Below are 26,799 nucleotides of genomic sequence, written 5' to 3'. Positions count from 1 at the left end.
GACGACAGAGGTGTGTGTGTGTGTGTGTGTGTGTGTGTGTTTAGACGGGCAGAAAGAAAACAGGCATGGTTCCAAGAGGGATAACCGATGAGCATCGCTCCTCAGGAAACAAATTCACACAACGGTGCATGCTCTCTCCTGTCATCACGGCAGCACCAGCACTCTAATAATACACATCGGCCCTGCCTCAGCAATGGTCTGGCCACACACACACACACACACACAGGCACACACACACGCACACACACAGGCACACAGGCACACACACACACACAGGCACACACACACAGGCACACACACACACACACACAGGCACACGCACACAGGCACACGCACACACACACAGGCACACACACACACACACACAGGCACACACACACACACACACACACACACAGGCACACACAGAACAACCTATTGTCCACCAACACCACTCTATTAGTAGTTATTGATAAACTGGATGCACCTAACTGGGACACGAACACAGGACACAGCGTCACTACACGCCCCTGGACTCGTCACGAGAAAGACACGAGAATCGCTCTACTGTCACGTTCTATTCGATAGTTCTGTTCAATATTAGGACTTAGTACAAAGATGAAGAGAATTTGCAATATTGAACCTTTGTAACTTTGTGAAAATTTGGTTACATTTGAACTAGTGTTGCAGCAGAAGTGTAAATCACGTAACATTGTTGTGTTGTGCTCTATGTGAAATACAAATAACCTAACCAAAGGTGCACATAATCATGATATTTACACCCCAGAGTTCATGTCATAGGCAATGGGGGTTGTGAAATTGCTGTTAGATTACAAAACACTTTACGCAAAAAAGCTTGTTCCTCAAAACAAAACACTTTCAAAGGATCTTCAGACGAGACACAAATCCAGTGCTTCAACACATTTAGAAAACCAGTCTTCTAAAGCTAAAGATGAAATCAGAATATCAGAATCAGCCTGTAAAAAGGGACATTTTAGGAGAGGAGCAGCCTACTGAATTCTCTCCCTCTCTCCCCCTCTCTCTCCCTCCCTCTCAAGCAGCAGTCTATTTATAGCAGCTGCACACTGGCCATGCCTGCCTGTCAATGTCACAAGACTGCTGTATCCTGTGACGACAGAGGGAGACAGCATCTGACTGAAGGAGGGATAGACAGGATGTGTGTGTGTGTGTGTGTGTGTGTGTGTGTGTGTGTGTGTGTGTGTGTGTGTGTGTGTGTGTGTGGACAACAGAGGGTCAACAGCCTGCTGCACTGCACCGCCTCGCCATCCCCCCCCGAGCCCTCAGAGGAAGGACAAGACACAACACACTAACAAAGGCATGGCGTACAGTATGTGGGAGGATACACTAACTAAAGCACTGCTATCGGGCTGGATAGTTATACACTGTAGGCCTAGCTCTCCATAGCATCTGGCAAAAAACACACACATTTACTTTCTTGTTCCGTTAATGTTTAGTCAAGTTTCAAAAAGAATCATTCAAAAGCAGTGTGGCACGGTATACCGAAACGTATAATTAGTTTTACTTTTGGTACTTCTGTCAAATGTTTTTTCACGGCGTCTACTGATTGAGAGAGGATCAAGTCTGTCTATAAGTGCAGCCGATGTCCCCTTATAGTACGAGAGTACGGTGCCTGCTCCACTTACTCACTGCTAGCTCTAGACTAGCCTGTCCTGAGGAACCACTGCACTCACTGGGAATCTGGGCTGCATCACCACTTGTGCTGCACAGAAGTTAACGCGCTTAAACGGCTAAACGGCATGTAGAAATGTTGAAAACTGTTCATTACTGTTCGCTAAACAATGTCCTTTAGCTACAGGCTAGAACACTTTACAAAGCAAGAATATAACGTTACCGGTAGCTTCCAGCTTTGTAGGCAAACTTTCCTTGCTAGCTTACAGCTGAAGCTAACATCAATTCACTACCCTAGTACCTTGTTTGTGATAATATGCAGTAGGCAAACCATCCTGCAAAAATATTGCTGATTTCAAAGCTGATTGTCACCAAAAACTTTATTCATTCACTTAATCTCCCCCGCCTCACAATTTCTCCCAGTCAAGATAATCTTTGCTCAAGCATCTTTGTCTGTGTGTGTGTGTGTGTGTGTGTGTGTGTGTATGACGTCATGGGTCTTAAAAGAGACAGCACAGACTTTTATCAAAGAAGAGATTGCTTCTTCTATGTAAATGTTGTTGATCAGTACAATAAAATAAGTCCCAAATGGAAGGAAAACAGAGTTTTTTATCTAGGCATGCACACACACTCCTATTGAATATGCATTCACCTGTATTGTAAATAGGCCTAGGCTAAATCTTGATTTACCCAGTTTAAATCAATAGACTACAGATTTGCCATTCAAATAACTGATTACCATAAAGTAAAATTGATTGTATGATTGTATAATTGACCTATTAATGCATACATTCAAAAAAACATTGAACTCAAAAGATCTGTCTGGATCAAGTGCCATTCTGTGACTCTGGATAATACGCCTTTTTCCCCTTGGTATCGTTTTGGTATCGTGATGGTATCGAGTATTGTGATACTAAACCTGGTATCGGTATCGAAATCGAAAAACCGGTATCATGACAACACTCCTCAAAAGGCACAGGATTGGACAGCCCCTGGTTGTTTCCCACACAATTAAATAAATGTATTCAATAAATTCTCAACGGTAGAAATCGAGTTAGACAAACCTGTAATGGCCAATACTTTGTGAATCACATTGCATTAAAGAAATCCATTGGGAGGTAAAATTGAAAGTGGAAAACTAGTCAGTTTACAGCCAGACGTAAGCACTCAAAATACATTTGCCTGGATATTTAAAGTGCAAAGAAGCCCATATTCATTGCCAAATGCATATATATTAAGAGGGACTTATTTTCAAGGCAGGCATTTTCAATTACATATTAATGAACAAGAGCGGGTCCACAAATAAACCTCAGTTATTAAAGATCTATTGAATGTTCTCTGTTTCCAAGAGCCTGCTGGAAAGAGAGAGAAAACTGCCAGTTGTGTTGTACATGTACGTGTGTGTGTGTGTGTGTGTGTGTGTGTGGTGTGTGTGTGTGTGTGTGCCACCTGTTGTTGTGTTGTAAATTCACATCCCCCCCTCATTTAAATGCTGTTCTAAATGAGTGAGGTGGCATGGCCAGCCATCAATTAATACTCAACCCTACCACACTGCAGGCTGCCAGCTCAGTTCATTAACATCGCTCACTCAATGAAGAGAGACGAGAGAAAGAGAGAGAGAGAGAGAGAGAGAGAGAGAGATAAAGAGAGAGAAAGAGAGAGAGAGAGAGAAAGAGAGAGAAAGAGAGTGAAAGAGTGCAGATGCAGGAGAGAAAGACAGAGAAATGGTCATCTCCCTGTCTTGTCTGTGTGTGTGACCACTGACAGAGATACAGCTAGAATAGAGTCAGACACAACACATGAGCTAATTAGCAAAGGAAGCAGTGAAGCCATCTGATCTCAATCCAATTTGCCCAGCAGTGGGACATTAAAGGTCTTCTGGTTCTTATTAAGGGCTCTTTTTTTTTATTCAATCAAGAACTGTCTACAAAATAATGTATCACAATAACCGACAGATAGGTGCCTTACCACTAACCAGGTTACCATCCAACCTATTTATGTGAGTAAAAGTACATGTCAGGTATATTTTTTTAAATGACAGGCCTGATGGAAACAGCAAATTTGTCAGTAAACTTTCAAAATGTCGACAAAATAAAATACGCTAGGCCAGATGGGATCTTTTGGGGTCTGTCAAATTAATTATGTGGGAAATGGCGGTGGAAATGCCTTCATGCAAATATATTGATTTAACAACCATTATGTTGAAGTAAACGTTGAGTCAAACGATGATATGGTGTGTGATGATTTTGCTGTTCGTTACTCGTCTTGTTGGATGAGGAAAGATACAGTAAATGTGGACAGTTATTCTAACATGTTCAAAGTGCACATCAGAATTCGTTAGGAAGGACCATACATTGTTGCATCCTCGGCTTGCATGTTTTGTTAATATTAATTACCATATTCTAAATGTTATTTCTGTCATTCTAAGCACCGTGGGTGTTAGCCCTAATCAGGTTACGCACCCATATGCATATGCAGTCTGGTACATTTCTCAAATGTCCGGGTAAATGAAAATGTTGCCGGTCAAATGTCCGGAACCACATTTTCCAAACGGAAACCTTGGGGCACAATTCCCTATATAACGCAAACATTTTTGTAACAAAACCATCAGTATAGTTTAAAATGCCATGGAAACCCATTTAACTTGGTTTTTTTTTATGCGGTACATGAGAATTGAATCTCAAAAGTCATTTTTATGTGCGCTACATCACGCACAGCCTTTTACTTGCAACAAGTCAATTTGATGGAAACACATCTTTGGCGGGAAAATGTGGATTTTAGAATATCCGCATGAAAATCTATCGCCAATCTGATGGAAACCTAGATACTGTCAAAATTCTCATCATTGTGCTACTTCCACATGGCATTGGAAAGGCCTGTGAAGTCTGACTCTACTGTATACAGCATATATAGGCTACAGTCTGTATGTGAGTGAAGGTGTGTCTAAATGCTCTGCCTGACCAGTCTAAGAGCTAATTAGGTGTATGTTTTATGATGTGGAAACCCTCTTGGCCTCTTTATCAGGCCTCCACCAGCTCCTCCAGCCTCCTCAGATGACTGATCTGAAACCCTCCTGTTAATGCCACGGTTTCATCACACTGGACGGTCTTCTAGGGGGAGGAGGGGGGGAGAGAGGTTTATAGACAGAGAGGGGGGAGGGTTGAGAGAGAAAGACAGAAGGGGAAGGGAGAGAAGAGTGACGGGGTTGGGGGGGGAGGCTTCTGGGGGGAGGCAGCGGGTAGACATAGGGGTGGGAGGAGTGGAGTGGACCGGGTGCCCTGGCTCACACCCCTCTCTGGGACCAGATTAGCCCACTGGACCGCCACCTAATACCTGGCGTGGGGGCTCATCTGGGGGGAAAGCACCCTGTCAGTGCCAGACCCCAACCACCTGCTCTCAGGAGGAGGAGAGGGGGGAAGGAGGAAAGGGTAGCCGGGGATGCATGTGGAGCAGACAGGTCTAAGGAAGCTGGTCAACATGACCACACCCCTCCTGTCCCTGTTTTAGGACCATTATATTAACACACTATAATTAAAAGTCCCTCACACACACACTCAGGCCAACACACGTATGCACGCACACACACACACACACACACACACACCGACCCACATGCTCAAAGGTTGAATTACTGGATCTATGATTTATGACATTGACGGAGCCTCATACGAGATATGAGTCAGTCCTCTGGAAATGGACAAGTTCCTGGTAAGAGATGAGGTCAGATGAGTTGAAAGCTCTCCTTTATCTCATCAGAACATCTCATAATCTAACCAGACAATGAATAGAAAGCACAGCTGCTTTACTCTACTCCTGGTCTGGCCTGGTCTGGTCTGGCCTGAGGCCCCTGCTCCTTTCCTCTTTTCTCCTCTCTTCTTTCCTCTTTTCTCCTCTCTTCTCCTCTCCTCTTTTCTCCTCCTCTCCTCTTTTCTCCTCTCCTCCACTCCTGACAGGCAGCAAGAGGATTGCGTCATACACAACTGAAGTGCCCCCACATCACTGCCGATCCGGTTAAATAAAGAGCCCTAAGAGGCTTTGCTGTTCCTAAGCTAATAATAGCTGGAAATCGCCTGGCAGTGGAGTTAACGAGAAGTTTTGCTATAGGCGATATAGGCTAGGCTTCTCCGTGACACAACCCAGGGTCATCCATGTTGCGTTCTCCACCATCCCCAGGCAACCTTAAGAGGCCTCAGAGGTGATCTCGACCTGCCTGGCCGCCCACGCCTCCTCTCCGGCACAGGCTCTCCTCACGGTCTACCCTGGCCTGGAGTGGGTCCTCTGGTCATTATTACTGACACACATCATGTCTCCTTCTCTCTCTCTCTCTCTCTCTCTCTCCCTGTCTCTCTCTCTCTCTCTCTCTCTGTCTCTCTCTCTCTCTGTCTCTCTCTGTCTCTCTCTCTCTCTCTCTCTCTCTCTCTCTCTCTCTCTCTCTCTCTCTCTCTCTCTCTCTCTCTCTCTCTCTCTCTCTCTCTCTCTCTCTCTCTCTCTCTCTCTCTCTCTCTCTCTCTCTCTCTCTCTCTCTCTCTCTCTCTCTCTCTCTCTCTCTCTCTCTCTCTCTCTCTCTCTCTCTCTCTCTCCTCTCTCTCTCTCTCTCTCTCTCTCTCTCTCTCTCTCTCTCTCTCTCTCTCTCTCTCTCTCTCTCTCTCTCTCTCTCTCTCTCTCTCTCTCTCTCTCTCTCTCTCTCTCTCTCTCTCTCTCTCTGGTGACAAATCCATCACCATGCACTGCTCTTTCATTGACCCTTCTTCTCTGTGCTGCTACACCTGTGCTGTGTGTGCGTGCGCTCATGCACGAGTCAGTGCGTACGTACGTGCACTCTACCTGTCCTCCAGAGCCACCTGCGCCACACAGGGTTCAGTCAGTGTGTGTGAGGGCTGGAGGTAACAGTAGTAACCTAACCCTGGGTTCCCTTTGTGTGTCCAGGCAGGTTGATTAGACACGTCTCTGTTTAGACCTCCTGCACACTGGGCTTCGTACAGGGCCTGGATCTACTTTCTACTCTCCTCAAGAGCTGCTGACTAACAGAGAGCCAGGGGCTGGAACACTGGTGGACTCACTGACTGAAGCAGGACTGGTATTGACTACTATTAGCCCTCCAACCACCTCTGAAATAACATAAAGAACAGTCAATTTCTAGCCCATCATTCCTGTTACTTACTGTAATAAAAGGCCATCTATCTACCCTCAACGTTTTGCAGCAGTATTTTTAATAAGCAAATAGTATAATTATTACCGTCTGTAACGTTTGACCCAAGTTAAACAATTTAAAGGCAATGCTACCAAATACTAATTGAGTGTGTGTAAACTTCTGACCCACTGGGAATGTGATGAAAGAAATAAAAGCTTAAATAAATCATTCTCTCTACAATTATTCTGACATTTCACATTCTTAAAATAAAGTGGTGATCCTAACTGACCTAAGACAGGGCATTTTTACTAGGATTAAATGTCAGGAATTGTGAAAAACTGAGTTTAAATGTATTTGGCTAAGGTGAATGTAAACTTCTGACTTCAACTGTATCATCATTATCAGACAATAGTGACTCCCTGAATAGTGACATTTAATTCCTTCCTTTCTGTTCTGCCTTTCCAAGAACTGAGCTGCCTGCCTGGCTGGCCACCTGCCCCCATTTCTAAACACAGAGGCTGTGACGCACACGGCACACATACTGTACCGTATATTAGTGTTAGTAGGGCTGGCCTACACCTGTGGCCCTCAACGCTGACTAGAGGGGGGAGGGGTGGGGATGCCTCAAACCTCCCGTTGAACTCTGTATGTCGGCTACGTGTGTGAGAGGGGGAGGGAAAGAGAGGGGGGAGAGAGAGACCGAGACAAAAATAGCAAAGGAGATATATAGAAATAGAAAATTGCTAAATATTTTGTTTTAAAGATGTTTTATTGTCACATACAATGGATAGGTGCAGTGAAATGTGTTGTTTTACAGGGTCAGCCATATTAGTACAGCTCAAGGGCACGTCGACAGATTGACACATTTTACTTGAACCAGCGAACTTTTGGCAACTGATTGATAAAATAATGGCGCCGGAGAAGGCGGCTGCCGTTTTACAGCCCTCTAACCAATTGTACTATTATGTGTGTTTTTCTGCATTATTTGTCATTTATTTTGTACATAATGTTTCTGCCATCGTCTCTTATAACCAAAAAGAGCTTCTGGATATCAGGACAGCGATTACTCACCTCGTATTGGACAAAGATTTTTTCTTCAACGAGGCGGCCGCGAAGGATATCCTACAGACACCCGACAAGGCCCAAATCCCCGTCATTCGCATGAGGAAGAGACAGAGATATCGTGGACGTAGGTCGGGGTGCCTTGTAAGGATCCGATGGCGAGCGAGTAAACTGCCGCTCCCATCAATCCTATTAGCCAATCTTCAATAATTTGAGAATAAATTGGATGATTTAAGATTACGGTTATCCTACCAACGGGACATTAAAAACTGTAATATCTTATGTTTCACCGAGTCGTGGCTGAACGACGACATGGACAACATACAACTAGCGGGCTATACGCTACATCAGCAGGATAGAACGGCTGACTCCGGTAAGACAAGGGGTGGCGGTCTGTGTATATTTGTAAACAACAGCTGGTGCACAAAATCAAATACTAAGGAAGTCTCGAGGTTTTGCTCGACTGAGGTAGAGTATCTTATATACATATACATATACGTATATATATACATATACATATACATATACGTCATTTAGCAGACGCTCTTATCCAGAGCGACTTACATGAGCAATTAGGGTTAAGTGCCTTGCTCAAGGGCACATCGGCAGATTTTTCACCTAGTTGGCTCGGGGATTAGAACCAGCGACCTTTCATAACTGGCACACGCTCACCACTGTACCATCTTAGATAAGCTGTAGACCACACTATTTACCAAGAGAGTTTTCATCTAGATTTTTCATAGCTGTCTATTTACCACCACAAACCAATGCTGGCATTAAGATTGCACTGAATGAGCTGTATAAGGTCATAAGTCAACAGGAAAACGGTCATCCAGAGGCAGTGCTCCTAGTGGCCGGGGACTTTAATGCAGGGAAACTTAAATCAGTTCTACCTAATTTCTACCAGCATGTGAAATGTGCAACCAGAGGGAAAAAAAACTCTAGACCGCCTTTACTCCACACACAGAGACGCATACAAAGCTCTCCCTCGCCCTCCATTTGGCAAATCTGACCATAACTCTATCCTCCTGATTCCTGCTTATAAGCAAAAACTAAAGCAGGAAGCACCAGTGACTCGGTTAATAAAAAAGTGGTCAGATGACGCAGATGCTAAGCTACAGGACTGTTTTGCTAGCACAGACTGGAACATGTTCCGGGATTCTTCAGATAGCATTGAGGAGTACACCACATCAGGTCACTGGCTTCATCAATAAGTGCATCGATGATGTCGTCCCAACAGTGACCGTACGTACATACCCCAACCAGAAGCCATGGATTACAGGAAACATCCGCACTGAGCTAAAGGGTAGAGCTGCCGCTTTCAAGGAGCGGGACTCTAACCCTGACGCTTATAAGAAATCCCGCTATGCCCTCCGACGAACCATCAAACAGGCAAAGAGTCAATACAGGACTAAGATTGAATCGTACTACACCGGCTCTGACGCTCGTCGGATGTGGCAGGGCTTGAAAACTATTACAGACTACAAAGGGAAGCACAGCCGCGAGCTGCCCAGTGACACAATACTTCCAGACGAGCTAAACCACTTCTATGCTCGCTTCGAGGCAAGCAACACTGAAGCATGCATGAGAGCACCAGCTGTTCCGGATGACTATGTGATCACGCTCTCCATAGCCGATGTGAGTAAGACTTTTAAGCAGGTCAACATTCACAAGGCCGCAGGGCCAGACGGATTACCAGGACGTGTACTCCGAGCATGTGCTGACCAACTGGCAAGTGTCTTCACTGACATTTTCAACATGTCCCTGACTGAGTCTGTAATACCAACATGTTTCAAGCAGACCACCATAGTCCCCGTGCCCATGGACTCTAAGATAACCTGCCTAAATGACTACCGACCCGTAGCACTGACGTCTGTAGCCATGAAGTGCTTTGAAAGGCTGGTCATGGCTCACATCAACACCATTATCCCAGAAACCCTAGACCCACTCCAATTTGCATACCGCCCCAACAGATCCACAGATGATGCAATCTCTATTGCACTCCACACTGCCCTTTCCCACCTGGACAAGAGGGACACCTACGTGAGAATGCTATTCATTGACTACAGCTCAGCATTCAACACCATAGTGCCCTCAAAGCTCATCATTAAGCTAAGGATCCTGGGACTAAACACCTCCCTCTGCAACTGGATCCTGGACTTCCTGACGGGCCGCCCCCAGGTGGTAAGGGTAGGTAACAACACATCTGCCACACTGATCCTCAACACGGGGGCCCCTCAGGGGTGCGTGCTCAGTCCCCTCCTGTACTCCCTGTTCACCCATGACTGCATGGCCAGGCATGACTCCAACACCATCATTAAGTTTGCCGACGACACAACAATGGTAGGCCTGATCACCGACAACGATGAGACAGCCTATAGGGAGGAGGTCAGAGACCTGGCCATGTGGTGCCAGGATAACAACCAAGACAGTCGTGAAGAGGGCACGACAAAGCCTATTCCCCCTCAGGAGACTGAAAATATTTGGCATGGGTCCTCAGATCCTCAAAAAATTCTACAGCTGCACCATCAAGAGCATCCTGACTGGTTGCATCACCGCCTGGTATGGCAACTGCTTGGCCTCCGACCGCAAAGCACTACAGAGGGTAGTGCGTACGGCCCAGTACATCACTGGGGCCAAGCTTCCTGCCATCCAGGACCTCTATACCAGGCGGTGTCAGAGGAAGGCCCTCAAAATTGTCAAAGACTCCAGCCACCCTAGTCATAGACTGTTCTCTCTGCTACCGCACGGCAAGCGGTACCGGAGTGCCAAGTCTAGGTCCAAAAGACTTCTACCCCCAAGCCATAAGACTCCTGAACAGCTAAACATGGCTACCCGGACTATTTGCACTGCGCCCCCCACCCCATCTTTTTACGCTGCTGCTACTCTGTTAATTATTTATGCATAGTCACTTTAACTCTACCCACATGTACATATTACTTCAACTACCTCAACTAGCCGGTGCCCCCGCACATTGACTCTGCACCGGTACCCCCCTGTATATATAGCCTCCCTACTGTTATTTTATTTGACTTCTGTTCTTTTTTTCTCAACACTTTTTTGTTTTTTTCTACTTTTTTATTAAAAATAAATGCACTGTTGGTTAAGGGCTGTAAGTAAGCATTTCACTGTAATGTCTGCACCTGTTGTATTCGGCGCATGTGGCCAATAACATTTGATTTGATTTGGCCCAACGCTCTAACTGCTAGGCTACCTGCCACTCCATTTTGTGATGGGCTGTACATAACTTGTGCAGTACAGGTCTAGGTAGGCCTAATCTAGCATTTATTTGATAGAAGATTTGATAGGATAGTAGGCTTCGCACTGGCGTGACTTTGATGTTGTTATTACTCAACCTATGCGGAGCGTGAGGGATATAATCCATACTTTTGATGTTGGTCTGAAACGGTATGAAGTAGTACATCCGGCACCATCGAGGCCCAATGAACCTGATGGCTGGCTTAGCTAACGCGAACACGTTTGTTAGATAAATAAAGCATCTCATGCAATGATAACATTATTAGGATAAACAATGAGAGTGGCCACCTGAATTAAAAAGCCCCCAGTGCAATAGGTTCACAGACAAAGGCTATTCATATAGCCTACTATAGCATTTAAACTCATTTTAGTTTACTTATTTCATCAGTTTAATATTAGTCACATAAGACAGGGAATTCCCTTTTGCAAAAATGTTATGTTTTATTTTTATATAGGCCTAGGTATTTATATTTTCACATCACATATATTTATCCAGTTGTCTATGTACCAATAGGCTTTATACAGTTAACCGTGGTTGGTCACTGACTGTCAAACTGCAAGCTGCATCCATTGGTTAACAGTGGTCAGGCAGTATGAGCAGTGACCCCTAGCTACAGTATATTAGATGATTGTCCTTTGAGCCGCAAACGCAGTAATGACGCTAACACAGCCCAGCGGCCTGCAGTAACCCAGGGCAGATAGATAACATCAGTGGCTACTGCTCTGCTCACAGCACATCCCAGCCAGGGTGACATTTAAACAATATGCCTGTCCAGGCTGACTGTGCATATGCCTGATCCAGAGAAAGAGAGGGGGGATGGGATAGAGACAGGGGGGAGAGAGCGAGGGAGAGAGAGGATAGTGAAAGCGAGGGAGAGAGCAGAGAGGAGAGAAATACTGTGCAGGAGTGAGAGAATAACTGTGACTGTGCACATGAGAGAGAAATCTGGGTTGACATTTGCAAACTGGGAAAGTGCAGAGAGACTGAACTGAATAGGTATATTATCTAACTGCCAAAATACAGTGTGAAAGGATGGGGTGGCCCCAGAATGTGCGCACACCTCTTAGTGCTAAGTAATCACATTGAAATTCGACAACAATATTTGTTTGTCTCCTATAAATAAAAAACTCTGTCAACAACTGTTACACAGTCAGTTGACAAAACAACTTAAAGGTGGAGCTCAGTAGATGAAGACAAAGGCCTACTGCATTAGGAGTCCTTCACTATCTCAGCATCCCTTACATCCTGTCTCAGCCCAGAGACCCTAACAGACTCATATCATAATATGTATTATTTATCATACAGTATAATAGGAATATAATATGTAATAACATCATAATACTGTATGTAATATCCTTCTCCTCCCCAGTCACAGTCACTAGTGATGATGTCCCTCCTCCTCTCAGCTTAATTACACAACTGTAACAGCAGCAGTAAGCTGCTGGCCCTCAGAGTAAATTGTGCAACCATGGAGTGGAGAAGGAAGAGGTGGAGGGGGACCTTCGGGACCGTGAGAAGGAAGTGCAGTGTCCCTGGGTGGAGATACGGCCATGCTGCCTCTGTCTGGAGGCTTGTAAAGTGGAAGGGAACCCTTGCTCAATCACTGAGATCTTTCTCTGCACACCCACAAGGCCATGTTAAATGCCAGAGGGTAGATAAACAAACTGACATTTATATTTCACATTAGCTTCATCAAGGCTATTTTAATTTAATTATCAAAGGCCCCCTCTCCACTAGACACTACACAGATAGTTGTAGAAGGCTTGCATCATCATGTTACGCAAATTAACTACACTGAAATGTAGGCCTAAGTAGCATGGTTTTCCCCAAACAATCAGAAAGTGTTACTCATCAACAGGCTACTGACATCAAACCATATCGAAATAAGTTGACAGGTCATAAATTGATCACAAGCCCAAACTTTCCCACACATTTTGTGAGAAACAAAAAACGTTCAATGTTTTTTAGTTAACTTCAAATCAAATGATGCACCATCATCAAATATATCCAAACAGAATAAATGTATGTTGAATTGAGAACAACTGTAGAGCAGAGGGTAATGCCAATATTGGGCATAATGTTTATGTCCAATGGCCAATGAGCACCGATACGTTTTATCTATAATTTCTCTTCATTATTTATCTTCACATGACAAGGATTAAAAAGGATTTGCCAGTAGATTGTTGACTTGATTTATGATGATGACTGCTAGCTTGCTAGCTAAGATTTTGAAAGTATGATGTTGACATGATCAGTCCAATCAAAGCTGCTGTAGATATAACGTGATTTGACATCATTTTATCTGTGGGCAATGATCTTGTGCCTTCTTGGATGGGTACCTCTAATGTAACTCTATGGCAGCACCCAAGGGGCTTGAATTTTCGAGCTATACCCTTAGATTTGGTGGTGAAGTAGTGTCCTCATGAGTGACAGAACACTGAGCCAATCACAGCGCAACTAGAGAACATTACCAACCCCTACACTCCGTATTTTCCGCTGGCTGCCCCACCACTACAGAAAGCAGAGCTAGGCTGAAACACCTGCATTTTGGAGCTGCCTTACTCAAGAAAGCAAAAAAGAGTCTATGGTTGTATGCGGCTTAATTTGTAAAAAAATATAATAATAGTAATACATTGTTGCAAACTGATATGTGACACGTATTAATGCCAAAATAACATGCAAAACAGGTGGGGCTCAAAACAGGTGGGGCAGAGTAGCCACTGACTGAAACAGGGCTTAGAGGCACAGCCTAGAATAAACTGGGATCCAGCAGCAGCAGCTCTTACTGAGCCCAGTGCAATACAGCTACGCCCCGCCTCCTAAAAGAGGGACAGGGAGGGGGGAAAAACCGAAATGCAAGAGTTCAACAACTCTCTCTCTTCTTCCCCTGAATGTTGATACAGTGCAGCATGGCCAGTGGTAGCTTCAGTTACACTCAATTTAAAGTAGACAGATGCCACACATAGCTGTTCGTGCCTCACCCTGGGAAACAAACATCTCTCTCACCACTCCAGACCAGGGCTCCTCCTGGCCAGACCCCCTCAGCTCAGCTCCACACTGTCCACTCTGGAGGGTTAGGGGGTGGGGGCACCACCTGGCCAAATAGCCCACATCTCCTCAAAGTGTTAGCTAATCCAACCAGGGTTCACTGCTGGCTACCAAACTGTTAAACCCTCTCACTCTAAGCTGTGTGCTCCACTGAACAGAGATAGGCTACATATGCCCCAAATACCTAATGTCCTTTAAACATGTGGGGTCCTGCATAGAGTACAATACACAGCAGTTGAAACTGTAGTATTAGTAGTTATAGTATGTTTAAAGGTGCACTATGCAGAAATTGCTCCGCCATTTCCTGGTTGCTAAAGTGGTCCTCTGTAGCTCAGCTGGTAGAGCACGGCGCTTGTAACGCCAAGGTAGTGGGTTCGATCCCCGGGACCACCCATACACAAAAAAATAAAAGTATGCTCGCATGACTGTATGTCGCTTTGGATAAAAGCGTCTGCTAAATGGCATATTATTATTATTATTATTATTATTATTATAAAGTTCTAATAGTTCGCTTAATTTCAGTTTATGTGACAAAACAAGCAAGTATAGTGTAGAGAATCATTGTACTATTTAAAGCTCTGTGAAATATATTTTCCATAAACAAAAATATTGTATTTTCAGCTGTTTGAATTTGGTGTATAAAACTGAAAGTGAAATACGCAAAAAAGAAACTTAAGAACTCCCGAGTGGCGCAGTGGTCTAAGGCACTGCATCGCAGTGCTAGCTGTGTCACTAGAGATCCTGGTTCGTATCCAGGCTCTGTCGTAGCCGGCCGCGACTGGGAGACCCATGGGGTGGCGCACAATTGGCCCAGCGTCGTCCAGGGTATGGGAGGGAATGGCCGGCAGGGATGTAGCTCAGTTGGTAGAGCATGGCGTTTGCAACGCCAGGGTTGTGGGTTCGATTCCCACGGGGGGGCAGTATGATTTTTATTTTATTTTTATAATAATGTATGCACTCACTACCTGTAAGTCGCTCTGGATAAGAGCGTCTGCTAAATGACTAAAAAATAAATACAATAAAAATAAAATAAAAAAAGAACGAGAAGCATAAAAATAGCACACATAGAACCGATCTACCGCTTCTTAGACTTGCTTTCAATGAGAATTAGATCTATAACACATATTTCTATGTGAATTGGGTCGGGTCGCCCAAAAAGTTACAGATTGCAGCTTTAAGTCTACAGCACTCAGTTGAACCTTGGTTATAGGCATGAATGTGACTCATTTTTCACAAACATAGGAAAACTTTACAAAATGAGAGAAAACTAAATAATGCTTTGTAATGTTTTACTTGATACATTGTTAGTCTTCCAGACACACTTGGTAAGGGTCCTGCAACACAGACACAGTCCCTCATCTGAGCCGGTTACACCCCCACAACACACACATCTGGCCAGAGTCTGGGAGTCGGACACACAGTCACTCACCTGTTGACGTGGCGCACAACATTCTTCCGCTCCTAGCTCCCGCTAAACGGTAACGGTGAAGCGGTGTTGCTCTGTGGACTGGACAGCTTCAGACCTGCCTGCTGCTGGGGGACTCCTGATCTAACAGAGCTGTCTGAAACCTGCCGCCTGCTGCCCTCTGCCACTCTCTCGGAGAGCCCAAAATAGTCCACCATGAGAGCGATGTAATTTCAGTCTTTCCCACGACTGAGACAGACAGAGCCAGGAGTCAAGTCCAGACAGATGAAGCTGGGGCAAGCACAAGAACAAACTAAAAGTCAAGAGCAACAGATCTCCTCAAAAAAATGACAGACTGTCACTTAGTTGATTTCTTCACTGGGTTTTAGCTATGATGCAATACTACATTACAACATCAAACTCTGTACAAATTCCACTCTATAACGTACCAACATGTCAACCGATGTACAAGCTTACACCAATGACAAATCAAACCTGATTACAGTTAGTGTACGCCAAGATTACCAACATCTGGAGATTTCATTAGTCTAGATCAGGCTCTCTCTTAGACGGAAACAAATTGTGGTCTCCCATATCCTTCATGGGAGGAGGGAGGGAGAAGAGAAGAGAGGAAGCATGCATGGTCCTTGTTGAGGCTTGCACAGCTCTGAGGTGGTATGATGATGACAGACCCAGAGCTGCCAGACAGGCCGCCGGATGTGAGAGAAAAAGGACCAGAAGACAGAGAAAGAGACAGAAAGGAGACAAAAACGGAGGCTTGAAAAAGGGAAAGAGAAAGAAAAGAAAGAGAGCGAGACAGAACCTTTCCCTGTTCCCCTTAACAGCAGGGAGGGAGAGAGCCGGCCACTGCCCCGCTCCCCTCTGTCATTGCAATGCCATCTGAAGCCCACATGGCATGTCTGGGCACTGTGCCAGACACCTTTACTGTATCTGCTAGGCCTTACTCCTCTACAACCCAGAGAGAGACACTTTTCCCCCTCTACCACACTCATACTGTTCAACCCACTATTACCCCCTCACTGACACCACCTCTAGACTGCCACCCAATGGGGCCTTACTTGTGTCCATGACCCCTTACCTCCAGCCACCTTCTCTATGACACCTTTTGTGTCAGATGGCCATGACAGTTTGGAAGGATGAGAAGGCAGACAGAGTCAAAAGGCCCTAAAAAGGTTTGGTGTTAGGTCTTCACTTTTCACTGTACACAGCCTCGCTCAATACCACATGAGCACACTAGCTAGGGATAGAAAAAGAGTAACAATGTGTTTCTTAAATATCGTAAGAAAAAAAAGCAACCATATTACAGTACATCTATAGCCTATTCCCACTACTCTCAAGTTTCAGTGAGAAGTGAATATGCCTTTAAATTAATAACCTTGTCAAAATGACAGGTTGCTACTTTCGACTACAGCCTAGGCCTAATCCTGGCAGTAGAGTTGAACATTCTGTCAATTGTTATTAGATTTGAAGGACTTTCCCTCTTCCATTCAACACAGTTGTAGGCCTACAGTAGTGGGGGAAAACCCTTCAGCACTGACTGAGTTAGGCTAATGCCTTTCACTACAGCACTCACTGGAATGCCTCACTTCAAAGGGAACTACATTTCCTGAACAACAAATCACGAGAGAGAGAGAGAGAGAGAGAGAGAGTGAGAGAAACAAAACCCTCACCTACAGAGATACGAACCTAGAAAAGAGTCCCCTCAGCCAGCTGGATCTGGGGCTCTGTTCACAAACACAAACAGACTCCACAGAGCCCCAGGACAGCAACATAATTAGACCCAACGAATTTATGAGAAAGCAAAAAGATAACTATTTGACACACTGGAAAGACTCAACCAAAAAACGGAGCAAATTGGAACGCTATCTGGCCCTAAATAGAGAGTACACAGTGGCAGAATACCTGACCACTGTGACTGACCTAAAATTAAGAACATCCTTGACTATGTACAGACGCAGTGAGCATAGCCTTATTATTGAGAGTGGCCGCCATAGCCTGTCTTTGTCACGACTTCCTCCGAAGCTGCCTCCCCTCCTTGTTCGGGCAGGCATCGGCATTCGTCGTCACCCGCCTTCTAGCCACTGCCGCTCCATTTCACGCATCACCCCAGGTATCGAACACCCACACTCGTTCAGAGCCCTCTGCTGCACACTGTACCCTACCCATCTACTTTCCTGAACACATGTTAGTTCCCCAGTGTAACGCGCTAGTCGATTCAGGCGCAGCTGGGAACTTTATGGACAGGGCATCTCACACAGTTTAGGCATTTCATTAGTTCCCCTATCCATTCCACTCCCCACGAGAGCACGATAGTCGACCATTAGGGTCCAGTTTTGTTAGGGAAGTTACAGCACCAGTCACCATGATTTCCCACTAGACCCGTTGCGAGCAAGTCACTTTTTTTGTTATTATTGAGTCTCCTGCTTTCCCTGTGGTATTAGGTATCCCTTGGTTAGCACTCCACAACCCCACCTTCTCATGGCCGCAGAAGGTTCTCACGTGGTGGTCGCGAGAGTGTCAGGGTAGGTGTCTCTGTGTTTCCGTTGGTGCAACCACGGTGGAAAGTCCAGACAGTACCTCCAACGTGCGCATTACCCCCGAATACTTCGATTTGGCGCACGCGTTTTCTAAAACGCAGGCAACCAAGTTACCACCTCATCAGGCGGGGGATTGCGCGATAAACCTCCGGGTAGACGCTGTACCTCCCAGGAGTTATGTGTATCCCCTGTCCAGGCTGAAACAGAGGCTATGAAAACATACGTCACCGAGTCCCTGCGCCAGGGGTATATACACGTCCTTCCACTTCACCAGCCTCCTCAAGTTTCGTTTTTCTGAAGAAAAATTGATTATCGACCACCGAACAAGGAGACAATAAGATTTAGTTATCCTTGCCCCCTCATTCCTTCAGTGATCGAGTCAATGCATGGGGCGCGCTTCTTCACCAAATTCGATCTCAGGAGTGCGTACAACCTGGTACGTGTTCGAGAGAGGGATGAGTGGAAGACAGCATTCAGCACAACCACGGGGCATTATGAATACCCGGGGATGCCCTACGGTTTGATGAATGCTCCATCCGTCTTCCAGTCCTTTGTGAACGAGGTGTTTCGGGACATGCTTGGTCGCGGTGTAGTGGTCTACAACAATGACATTCTGGTGTATTCCACTACGCGTGCCGAGCACGTGTCCCTGGTTTGCAAAGTGCTGACCCGACTGTTGGAAAATGACCTTTATACTCTGTTGAAGGGTGGGCCGTCCCGGCTCCGCTGGTCTGCTGAGGCTGACAGGGCTTTCAGTAACCTGAGGGGTCTGTTCACCTCAGCCCCAGTTCTGGCCCACCCCGATCCATCACTACTGTCGTAGTGGAGGTGGATGCGTCCGAGGTAGGGATAGGCGCTGTCCTGTCTCAACGCTCGGGCACGCCACCCAAGCTCCGCCCTTGTGCATTCTTCTCTAAGAAGCTCAGCCAGGCGGAGCAGAACTACGACGTTGGTGATCGGGAGCTGTTGGCTGTTGTCAGAGCCCTGACCGTGTGGAGGCATTGGCTCGAAGGGGCGAAACACCCTTTCCTCGTCTGAACGGGCCACCGTAACCTGGAGTACATCCAGGCAGCGAGGAGGCTGAATCCTCGCCAGGCCAGGTGGGCCATATTCTTCACCCGGTTTGATTTCAAACTATCATACATCCCGGGTACGAAGAACGTGAAGGTAGAGGCATTGTCACAGCTGTATGACACAGAGGAGAGGCCCAGAGACAACACCCCCATACTCCCAGCCTCCTGCATTATGGCACCGATAGTATGGGCGATGGACGCGGATTAGAGCAAGCGTTACGCACAGAGCCATATCCACCTCAGTGTCCAGCTGGGCTGCAGTACGTGCCTGCTCTTATCCGTGATCGTCTGATCTACTGGGCACACACGTCACCCTCCTCTGGTCACCCAGGTATTGGTCGTACAGTGCGCTACCTGACCGAAAGGTACTGGTGGCCTACCTTGGCTACGGACGTGAGGGTGTATGTGTTCTCCTGCTCGGTGTGTGCCCAGAGTAAGGCACCTAGGCACCTCCCAGCGGGTAGGTTACAACCTTTACCAGTTCCACAACGACCATGGTCTCACCTGAGTGTTGATTTCCTGACTGATCTTTCCCTCTCCCAAGGTAACACCACCATCCTGGTCGTTGTGGACTGCTTTTCCAAGGCCTGCCGCCTCCTTCCTCTTCCCGGTCTTCCCACGGCCCTGCAAACTGCCGAGGCCCTGTTTACACACGTCTTCCAGCACTACGGGGTACGAGAGGATATAGTGTCTGACTGAGGTCCCCAGTTCACATCCGAGGTCTGGAAGGCCTGACCTCTGGTTTCCACCCCGAGTCTAATGAGCAGGTGGAATGGGTAAATCAGGATGTGGGTAGGTTCCTGCGGTCCTACTACAAGGACCGGCCGGGGGAGTGGTCGGTGTTCTTGCCATGGGCCGAATATGCCCAGAACTCTCTCCGTCACTCCTCCACTAACCTAACACCATTCCAATGTGTTTTAGGTTACCAACCGGTTCTGGCACCGTGGCACCAGAGCCAGACCGAGGCTCCTGCGGTGGATGACTGGTTTCGGCGCCCGGAGGAGACGTGGGACGCTGCCCACGTCCACCTCCAATGCGCTGTGCGTTGTCAGAAGGCCAACGCTGACCGCTACCGCAGTAAGGCCCCGGTCTTCGTACCGGGAGATCGGGTCTGGCTCTCGACCCGGAATCTGCCCCTCCACCTGCCCTGCCGGAAGCTGAGCCCGCGGTTTGTGGGGCCTTTCAAAGTCCTGAGGAGAATTAACGAGGTTACCTATAGGTTATTACTCCCCCGTTTACCGTATTAACCCCTCGTTTCATGTGTCTCTCCTCAGGCCAGTGGTGGCTGGTCCACTCCAGGAGTCTGAGGTGCGGGAGGTCCCTCCGTCTCCTCTGGACATGAAGGGGGCCCCAGCGTACTCCATCCGTACCATCCTGGATTCGAGGCATTGGGTGGGGGGAACGGTGCTGTGTCCCGTTGAGGGATATCCACGATCCCTCCCTGTTGCCTGATTTCCACCGTCGCCATCCGGCTCGCCCTGCTCCACACTGTCCTGAGGCCGGGGTCGGCGCGCTGCTGGAGCTGCGCGTCAAGGGGGGGCGGTACGGTCACGACTTCCTCCGAAGCTGCCTCCCCTCCTTGTTCGGGCAGACTTCAGCGTTCGTCGTCACCGGCCTTCTAGCCACTGCCGCTCAATCTCATCATTCCATTTGTCTTGTCTTGTCAATTACACACACCTGGTTCATATTCCCTTCATTAGTACATGTATAAGTGTTCCCTCTGCCCACTTGTCCTTGTGGGTGATTGTTTCATGTGAGATGAGTGTAGCTCGGTGGAGCTACCTGTACTTTGTATTGCCGGGGTATATTTTCCCTGTGTGGCTGTATTTGTTCCAGTGTGCCTGTTTTGCGCACTGGACTGTTGACGCTATCCAGCGTAACTGTGTACTACGGAATTAACTCTGTATTCTGTGATTTACCCTCCTGCGCCTGACTCCTTCAAATCACAGAGCCAGGTCTGCCTATGTGCCCACTGCCCACAAAATGAGGTGGAAACTGAGCTGCACTTCCTAACCTCCTGCCAAATGTATGACCACATTAGAGAGACATATTTCCCACAGATCACACCCACAAAGCATTTCAAAACAAATCAAACATTGATAAACTCCATATCTGTTAGGCAAAATACCTGTCTGCAATCCCATCAGCAAGATGTGTAGCCCGTTGCCATGAGAAAAGGGAGCACAAACAACATTATAAATACCACTAATATATTATCTGTTTATTTATCTTCCCCTACTATTCGTACTACAACTATTTGCCCATTGCTAAAACACTGTACATAGCTGAAAATAGAACAAATGTCTATCTTTTTTTAAACCTTTTTGAGTGCAATATTTACTGTTAAATTCTAATCTGTTGTTTTGTGTCTTCTCAGTTTTGTTTATTTCACTTGCTTTGGTAATGTAAACACGTTTCCCATGCCAATAACGCCTTTGGGGGAAGGAAGAGAGAGAGAGAGAGAGAGAGAGAGAGAGAGAGAGAGAGAGAGAGAGAGAGAGAGAGAGAGAGAGAGAGAGAGAGAGAGAGAGAGAGAGAGAGAGAGAGAGAGAGAGAGAGAGACCAAGCGTGGCACAGTGCAGTCTTCTTAATCACACGTTTATACACAGAGGTAAGACCTACTGCGGTAGAGGTCAGATTAAAAAGTTAACAAATGGGGTGTGTCTAGACTCCATAGGTTTGTGTGTTTTTTACAATAGTTCTTACACTAATGTTTACTATTCAATTAGGCTATGTAAACAAACAGTTGGGTACTACATACCTTACTGACGGGATTCAGTGTGACTGATAGAATAAAATGTCTGTCACTACCTATAACTAGGGTATAGCGTACTGTTCTATTTGAGAGGATGGAGAATCTGCTGTGCTATTTTTCTGGGTTCATAGTTACTTTTTTTTTTTTTTCTGAGGAAAGCCCATTAATAATCACATAATAGCCCAATTCTTTGAGAGCAGCCTAGTTCAAGCAACAACATTTTAAAAAATGAAGGAAATAGAGGTGCTCCAGGTTGTTCTAGCGAGCCCTGACTTGTGTGAGTGAGGCTAGGGGAGAGAGAGAGAGAGAGAGAGAGAGAGAGAGAGAGAGAGAGAGAGAGAGAGAGAGAGAGAGAGAGAGAGAGAGAGAGAGAGAGAGAGAGAGAGAGAGAGAGAGAGAGAGAGAGAGAGAGAGAGAGAGAGAGAGAGAGAGAGAGAGAGAGAGAGAGAGAGAGAGAGAGAGAGAGAGAGAGAGGGGGAGAGAGAGAGAAAGGGAGAGAGAGAGAGAAAGGGAGAGAGAGAGAGCAATTCAACTTGGTGCCATACCGTTCAATTCACCGTTACTCTGGTTTTGTGTCTCCGTGTTCCACTCCAGTTATTAATGTGAACAGGCACTAGCCATACAGGCCAAGGCACACAGTCCAACCAGATTAAAACCACAGTGGCGCTTTTATTCCTACGCTTATTCCAAAAGCACTTTTTCCTACTCGTCTCCAAATTAGTCTTCTTATAATCTAGGGAAAAATTGATTGTGGATGAGCGAGGACTAGCCAAGCCTTGGATTCATAGTTTTGCCATAGCTTCATGAAAAGGGCAGAGCTAGGCTTAACTCTGTCTAACTCTGCAGACATTGGCCCTATTTAATGAAAACCGGTAATCAAGCTTTCAAGATAAAATGGAAGATGCATTCGCCCTACACAGAATTCAGGGTTTGAATTAAAACAGTATCCAGTTGTGCTTCTCTTAGTTTCACAGAATCCAAGCATGAATTCTAGCTAGAGTTGAAGTCGGAAGTTTACTTACACTTAGGTTGGAGTCATTAAAACTTGTTTTTCAACCACTCCACAAATGTCTTGTTAACAAACTATAGTTTGGGCAAGTCGGTTAGGACATCTACTTTGTGCATGACAAGTAATTTTTCCAACAATTGTTTACAGACAGATTATTTCACTTATAATTCACTGTATTACAATTCCAGTGGGTCAGAAGTTTACATACACTAAGTTGATTGTGCCTTTAAACAGCTTGGAAAATTCCAGAAAATGTTGTCATGGCTTTAGAAGCTTCTGATAGGCTAATTGACATAATTTGAGTGAATTGGAGGTGTACCTGTGGATATATTTCAAGGCCTACCTTCAAACTCAGTGCCTCTTGATTAACATCATGGGAAAATCAAAAGAAATCAGCCAAGACTTCAGAAAAAAGATTGTAGACCTCCACAAGTCTGGTTCATCCTTGGGAGCAATTTCCAAACGCCTGAAGGTACCATGTGCATCTGTACAAACAATAGTAAGCAAGTATAAACACCATCCGACCACGCAGCAGTCATACCGCTCAGGAAGGAGACGCGTTCTGTCTCCTAGAGATGAACGTACTTTGAGGCGAAAAGTGCAAATCAATCCCAGAACAACAGCAAAGGACCTTGTGAAGATGCTGGAGGAAACAGGTACAAAAGTATCTATATCCACAGTAAAACAAGTCCTATATCGACATAACTGAAAGGCCGCTCAGCAAGGAAGAAGCCACTGCTCCAAAACCGCCATTGAAAAGCCAGACTACGGTTTGCAACTGCACATGGGGACAAAGATCGTACTTTTTGGAGAAATGTCCTCTGGTCTGATGAAACAAAAATAGAACTGTTTGCCCATAATGACCATCTTTATGTTTGGAGGAAAAGTTACGTGGATATATTGAAGCAACATCTCAAGACATCAGTCAGGAAGATAAAGCTTGGTCGCAAATGGGTCTTCCAAATGCATACTTCCAAAGTTGTGGCAAAATGGCTTAAGGACAACAAAGTTAAGGTATTGGAGTGGCCATCACAAAGCCCTGACCTCATCCTATAGACAATTTGTGGGCAGAACTGAAAAAGCATGTGCGAGCAAGGAGGCCTACAAACCTGACTCAGTTACACCAGCTCTGTCAGGAGGAATGGGCCAAAATTCACCCAACTTATTGTGGGAAGCTTGTGGAAGGCTACCCGAAACGTTTGACCCAAGTTAAACAATTTAAAAGCAATGCTACCAAATACTAATTGAGTGTATGTAAACATCTGACCCACTGGGAATGTGATGAAATAAATTAAAGCTGAAATAAATAATTATTTATACCATTATTCTGACATTTCACATTCTTAAAAGAAAGTGGTGATCCTAACTGACCTAAGACAGATAATTTTTACTAGGATTAAACGTCAGAAATTGTGAAAAACTGAGTTTAAATGTATTTGGCTAAGGTGTATGTAAACTTCCGACTTCAACTGTAGGTGAAAGAGAGATGTTTTTTTTTAAATAGCATGGAACTCCTAGATCTGTGGTTATGAATGAATGAATGAATGGCAGCTTGCTTGTCTTCTCTTGTCTCAGAATGGTTAAACCCCTTGTCTAGTCATGTTTCCAAAACAACCGTCCAAAATACACAAACAAAACACAAATAGAATCTTGTTGCATGATGCTTCACCAGAATTCCACAGATCTGGTTCTTTCTCTGCACACCTGGTCACACTGACAGATGCTGATATGAACCACCACCTTCTCACAAACACACACACCTCTATTTGTGAGAGTCAAATACTGGATTGGGCCCCTGTGGCCAGCAAACTGGGCACAATCTGCAGAGATGATTGAAATGGCAGCAGGGTGACACGGTTATTGGATGTCTTTGGACTTTTTGGCCAAAGACATTACACAAAAAAACCTGTATAGCCTAGGTTGTGAGATGTCTTATATACTGGGAAATGTATCGTTTCAGTTTATTAATTCAGTTTCATTTATTGTGTTGTTTATTGTTGTAATGGTGTTTTGTCAAGCTGCATAGTCAACGTACCAAATACCCTTATTTAAACATACACCTTACACATTTATCTGCATTACAAATAAATAGTTATAGGCAGTAATATTACTTGATGTAATAACCTCTTAATTTCTGAGAAGGTCATTTAGAAATACAATAACAGACAAACATTTAAACTAAGCAGGAAAATATATAGAATATTTGCTTGCTTGTATTACTAATAACTAATTTATTGCATTCACTATATTGCTATTTATGTCTAATTGTTGTACTTTTTAAGTTCTATTCAGTATTATGATCAACATCTCTTGCAGGACCACTAACAAGTTTGTTACAAGTGGAAGAGTTGTACATGCATGCATGGTCAACTTTCTTACAATATGACGTTCCCAATGCTACCAAGTTCTTGGCATTGCTGTTTAAAACCTATTCAATTCGTTTTCTTAAGGCTAATCGATAATAAAATGCATTGATTGGAGCGAATATTTGAAACAAGTAGAGCTGATAGGCAGGTATAATGCATTCTTGCTAAGCTATAGGTGTCTGAATGACTGACAGCTGTGTCCTTTCGTGAGCTACCTATCTTAGCTAATCAGCTGCCAAGCTACTCTTTTGAAATATATTTCTAGCTAGCTACATTATTCTTTATGTTAAAAGCCACATACATTTCAGCATGTGCTGCAGTATTTAAATATATTATTTATACATTATTTAGTACAGTTTTGCAACTTTTTGTGGGAATTAGCTAGTTAGCATGAGGACACAGCTATTTGACAGCTGCTGTCGCGCGCTTGTTTGTTGTGTAGGCTCACGTTCCTAAAACCCCATATTTTAACTGTGTGAAAAGTCCGTGTGTAATTGCATACAAAAATAGAAATAAGACGAATGTTGATGTTTAGGCTACTTATTCTACTTTCTGCAGCCAGAAAATTCCCTAGCTTGTTCACATTAGCTACGCTGTTGCAACCAATGCCGCTTCTGCAATGTTCTTGTTGTTTGCAATGTAATTGTATCTGTGCAGTCTTCTACGTCAAGAGAAGTTTACAGGGTATTCGCGGCAAAGAGAAAATTCTAACCTGCGGGGCCTAGCGACTGCTGTTGGCCGTCCTCTCCGAAGATCAGCCTGAAGTCCAGCTCCTCATTACCAGTGCAGTTTGCAGTAGTCATCGGGGTTGACAGCTCGGCTTCACCCGTCACTCGAACGACGGCTAATGCAAAATAGTATTTTAAATGTCACAACATTTACAGAACTAACGTTAACTGAAACAACAAAACTTGTTTTATTTAGCAAATCAAAATTGTAACGAGCAATCGACCCGCGTGAACTAGTTTTTCTTCCTTGATTATAAATCCAAAAATTATTCTTCCTCCCCGGCGACGTTTGGTAATAAAATGATCGTTAAACTTTTGATTGTCCTACAGCGAGTCTACTCTTTTGTCCTTGCGAACGTCAAGTTGATTTATCGCAGTTTGGTGTCAACAAGACAGACAAGGTTGTCTGTAAAATTGACTCTCTTCTCTCACTCGAGCGCCTTCTATCCCAACTTTTACTAACTGCGCGTGACAGGGCAGTTCCAGCAGTGACGTCAGCAAACCCCGGTACACAACAGAGCGCACGCACGCTCTGTCTCTCAATTCATCTCAAAGGGCTTTATTGGCATGGGAAACATACAGTATGTTTACATTGCCAAAGCAAGCGAAATATATAATACACAAAAGTGAAATAAACAATCAGAAATGAACAGTAAACATTTATCTCACACACACACGCACAAACACGGATAAGGCTGGCAAGAGCTCCTGGGATATGTAGTTAAATCTCATATTGAAGTTCATTGCGTCAACATGGACAGTGGCAAAGGAAATTA

General features: G+C 45.1%; 1 protein-coding gene across 3 annotated transcripts in view; it reads right to left on the bottom strand.

Moving 5' to 3' along the window:
• Positions 1-26,459, bottom strand: part of nfatc3a (nuclear factor of activated T cells 3a) — a 77,678-nt gene extending 51,219 nt beyond the window's left edge. For 2 of the 3 annotated variants that reach the window (XM_041895330.2, XM_041895331.2), the window contains exon 1: positions 26,008-26,459. In XM_041895330.2, coding sequence (XP_041751264.1) covers positions 26,008-26,098 — 91 coding nt within the window. In that variant the 5' untranslated portion in view covers positions 26,099-26,459. Of the gene's footprint in view, positions 1-15,558; positions 16,255-26,007 lie in introns of those variants that run through there. The other variant, XM_041895336.2, reaches the window with a different exon arrangement.
• Between the last annotated feature and the right edge of the window lie 340 nt (positions 26,460-26,799).

The sequence above is a fragment of the Coregonus clupeaformis genome, chromosome 15 (genome assembly GCF_020615455.1).
Source record: "Coregonus clupeaformis isolate EN_2021a chromosome 15, ASM2061545v1, whole genome shotgun sequence".
NCBI classification, from domain to species: Eukaryota; Metazoa; Chordata; class Actinopteri; order Salmoniformes; family Salmonidae; genus Coregonus; species Coregonus clupeaformis.
Note: the sequence above shows the minus strand (reverse complement) of the source record. Positions and strands in the feature narration are given on the sequence as shown.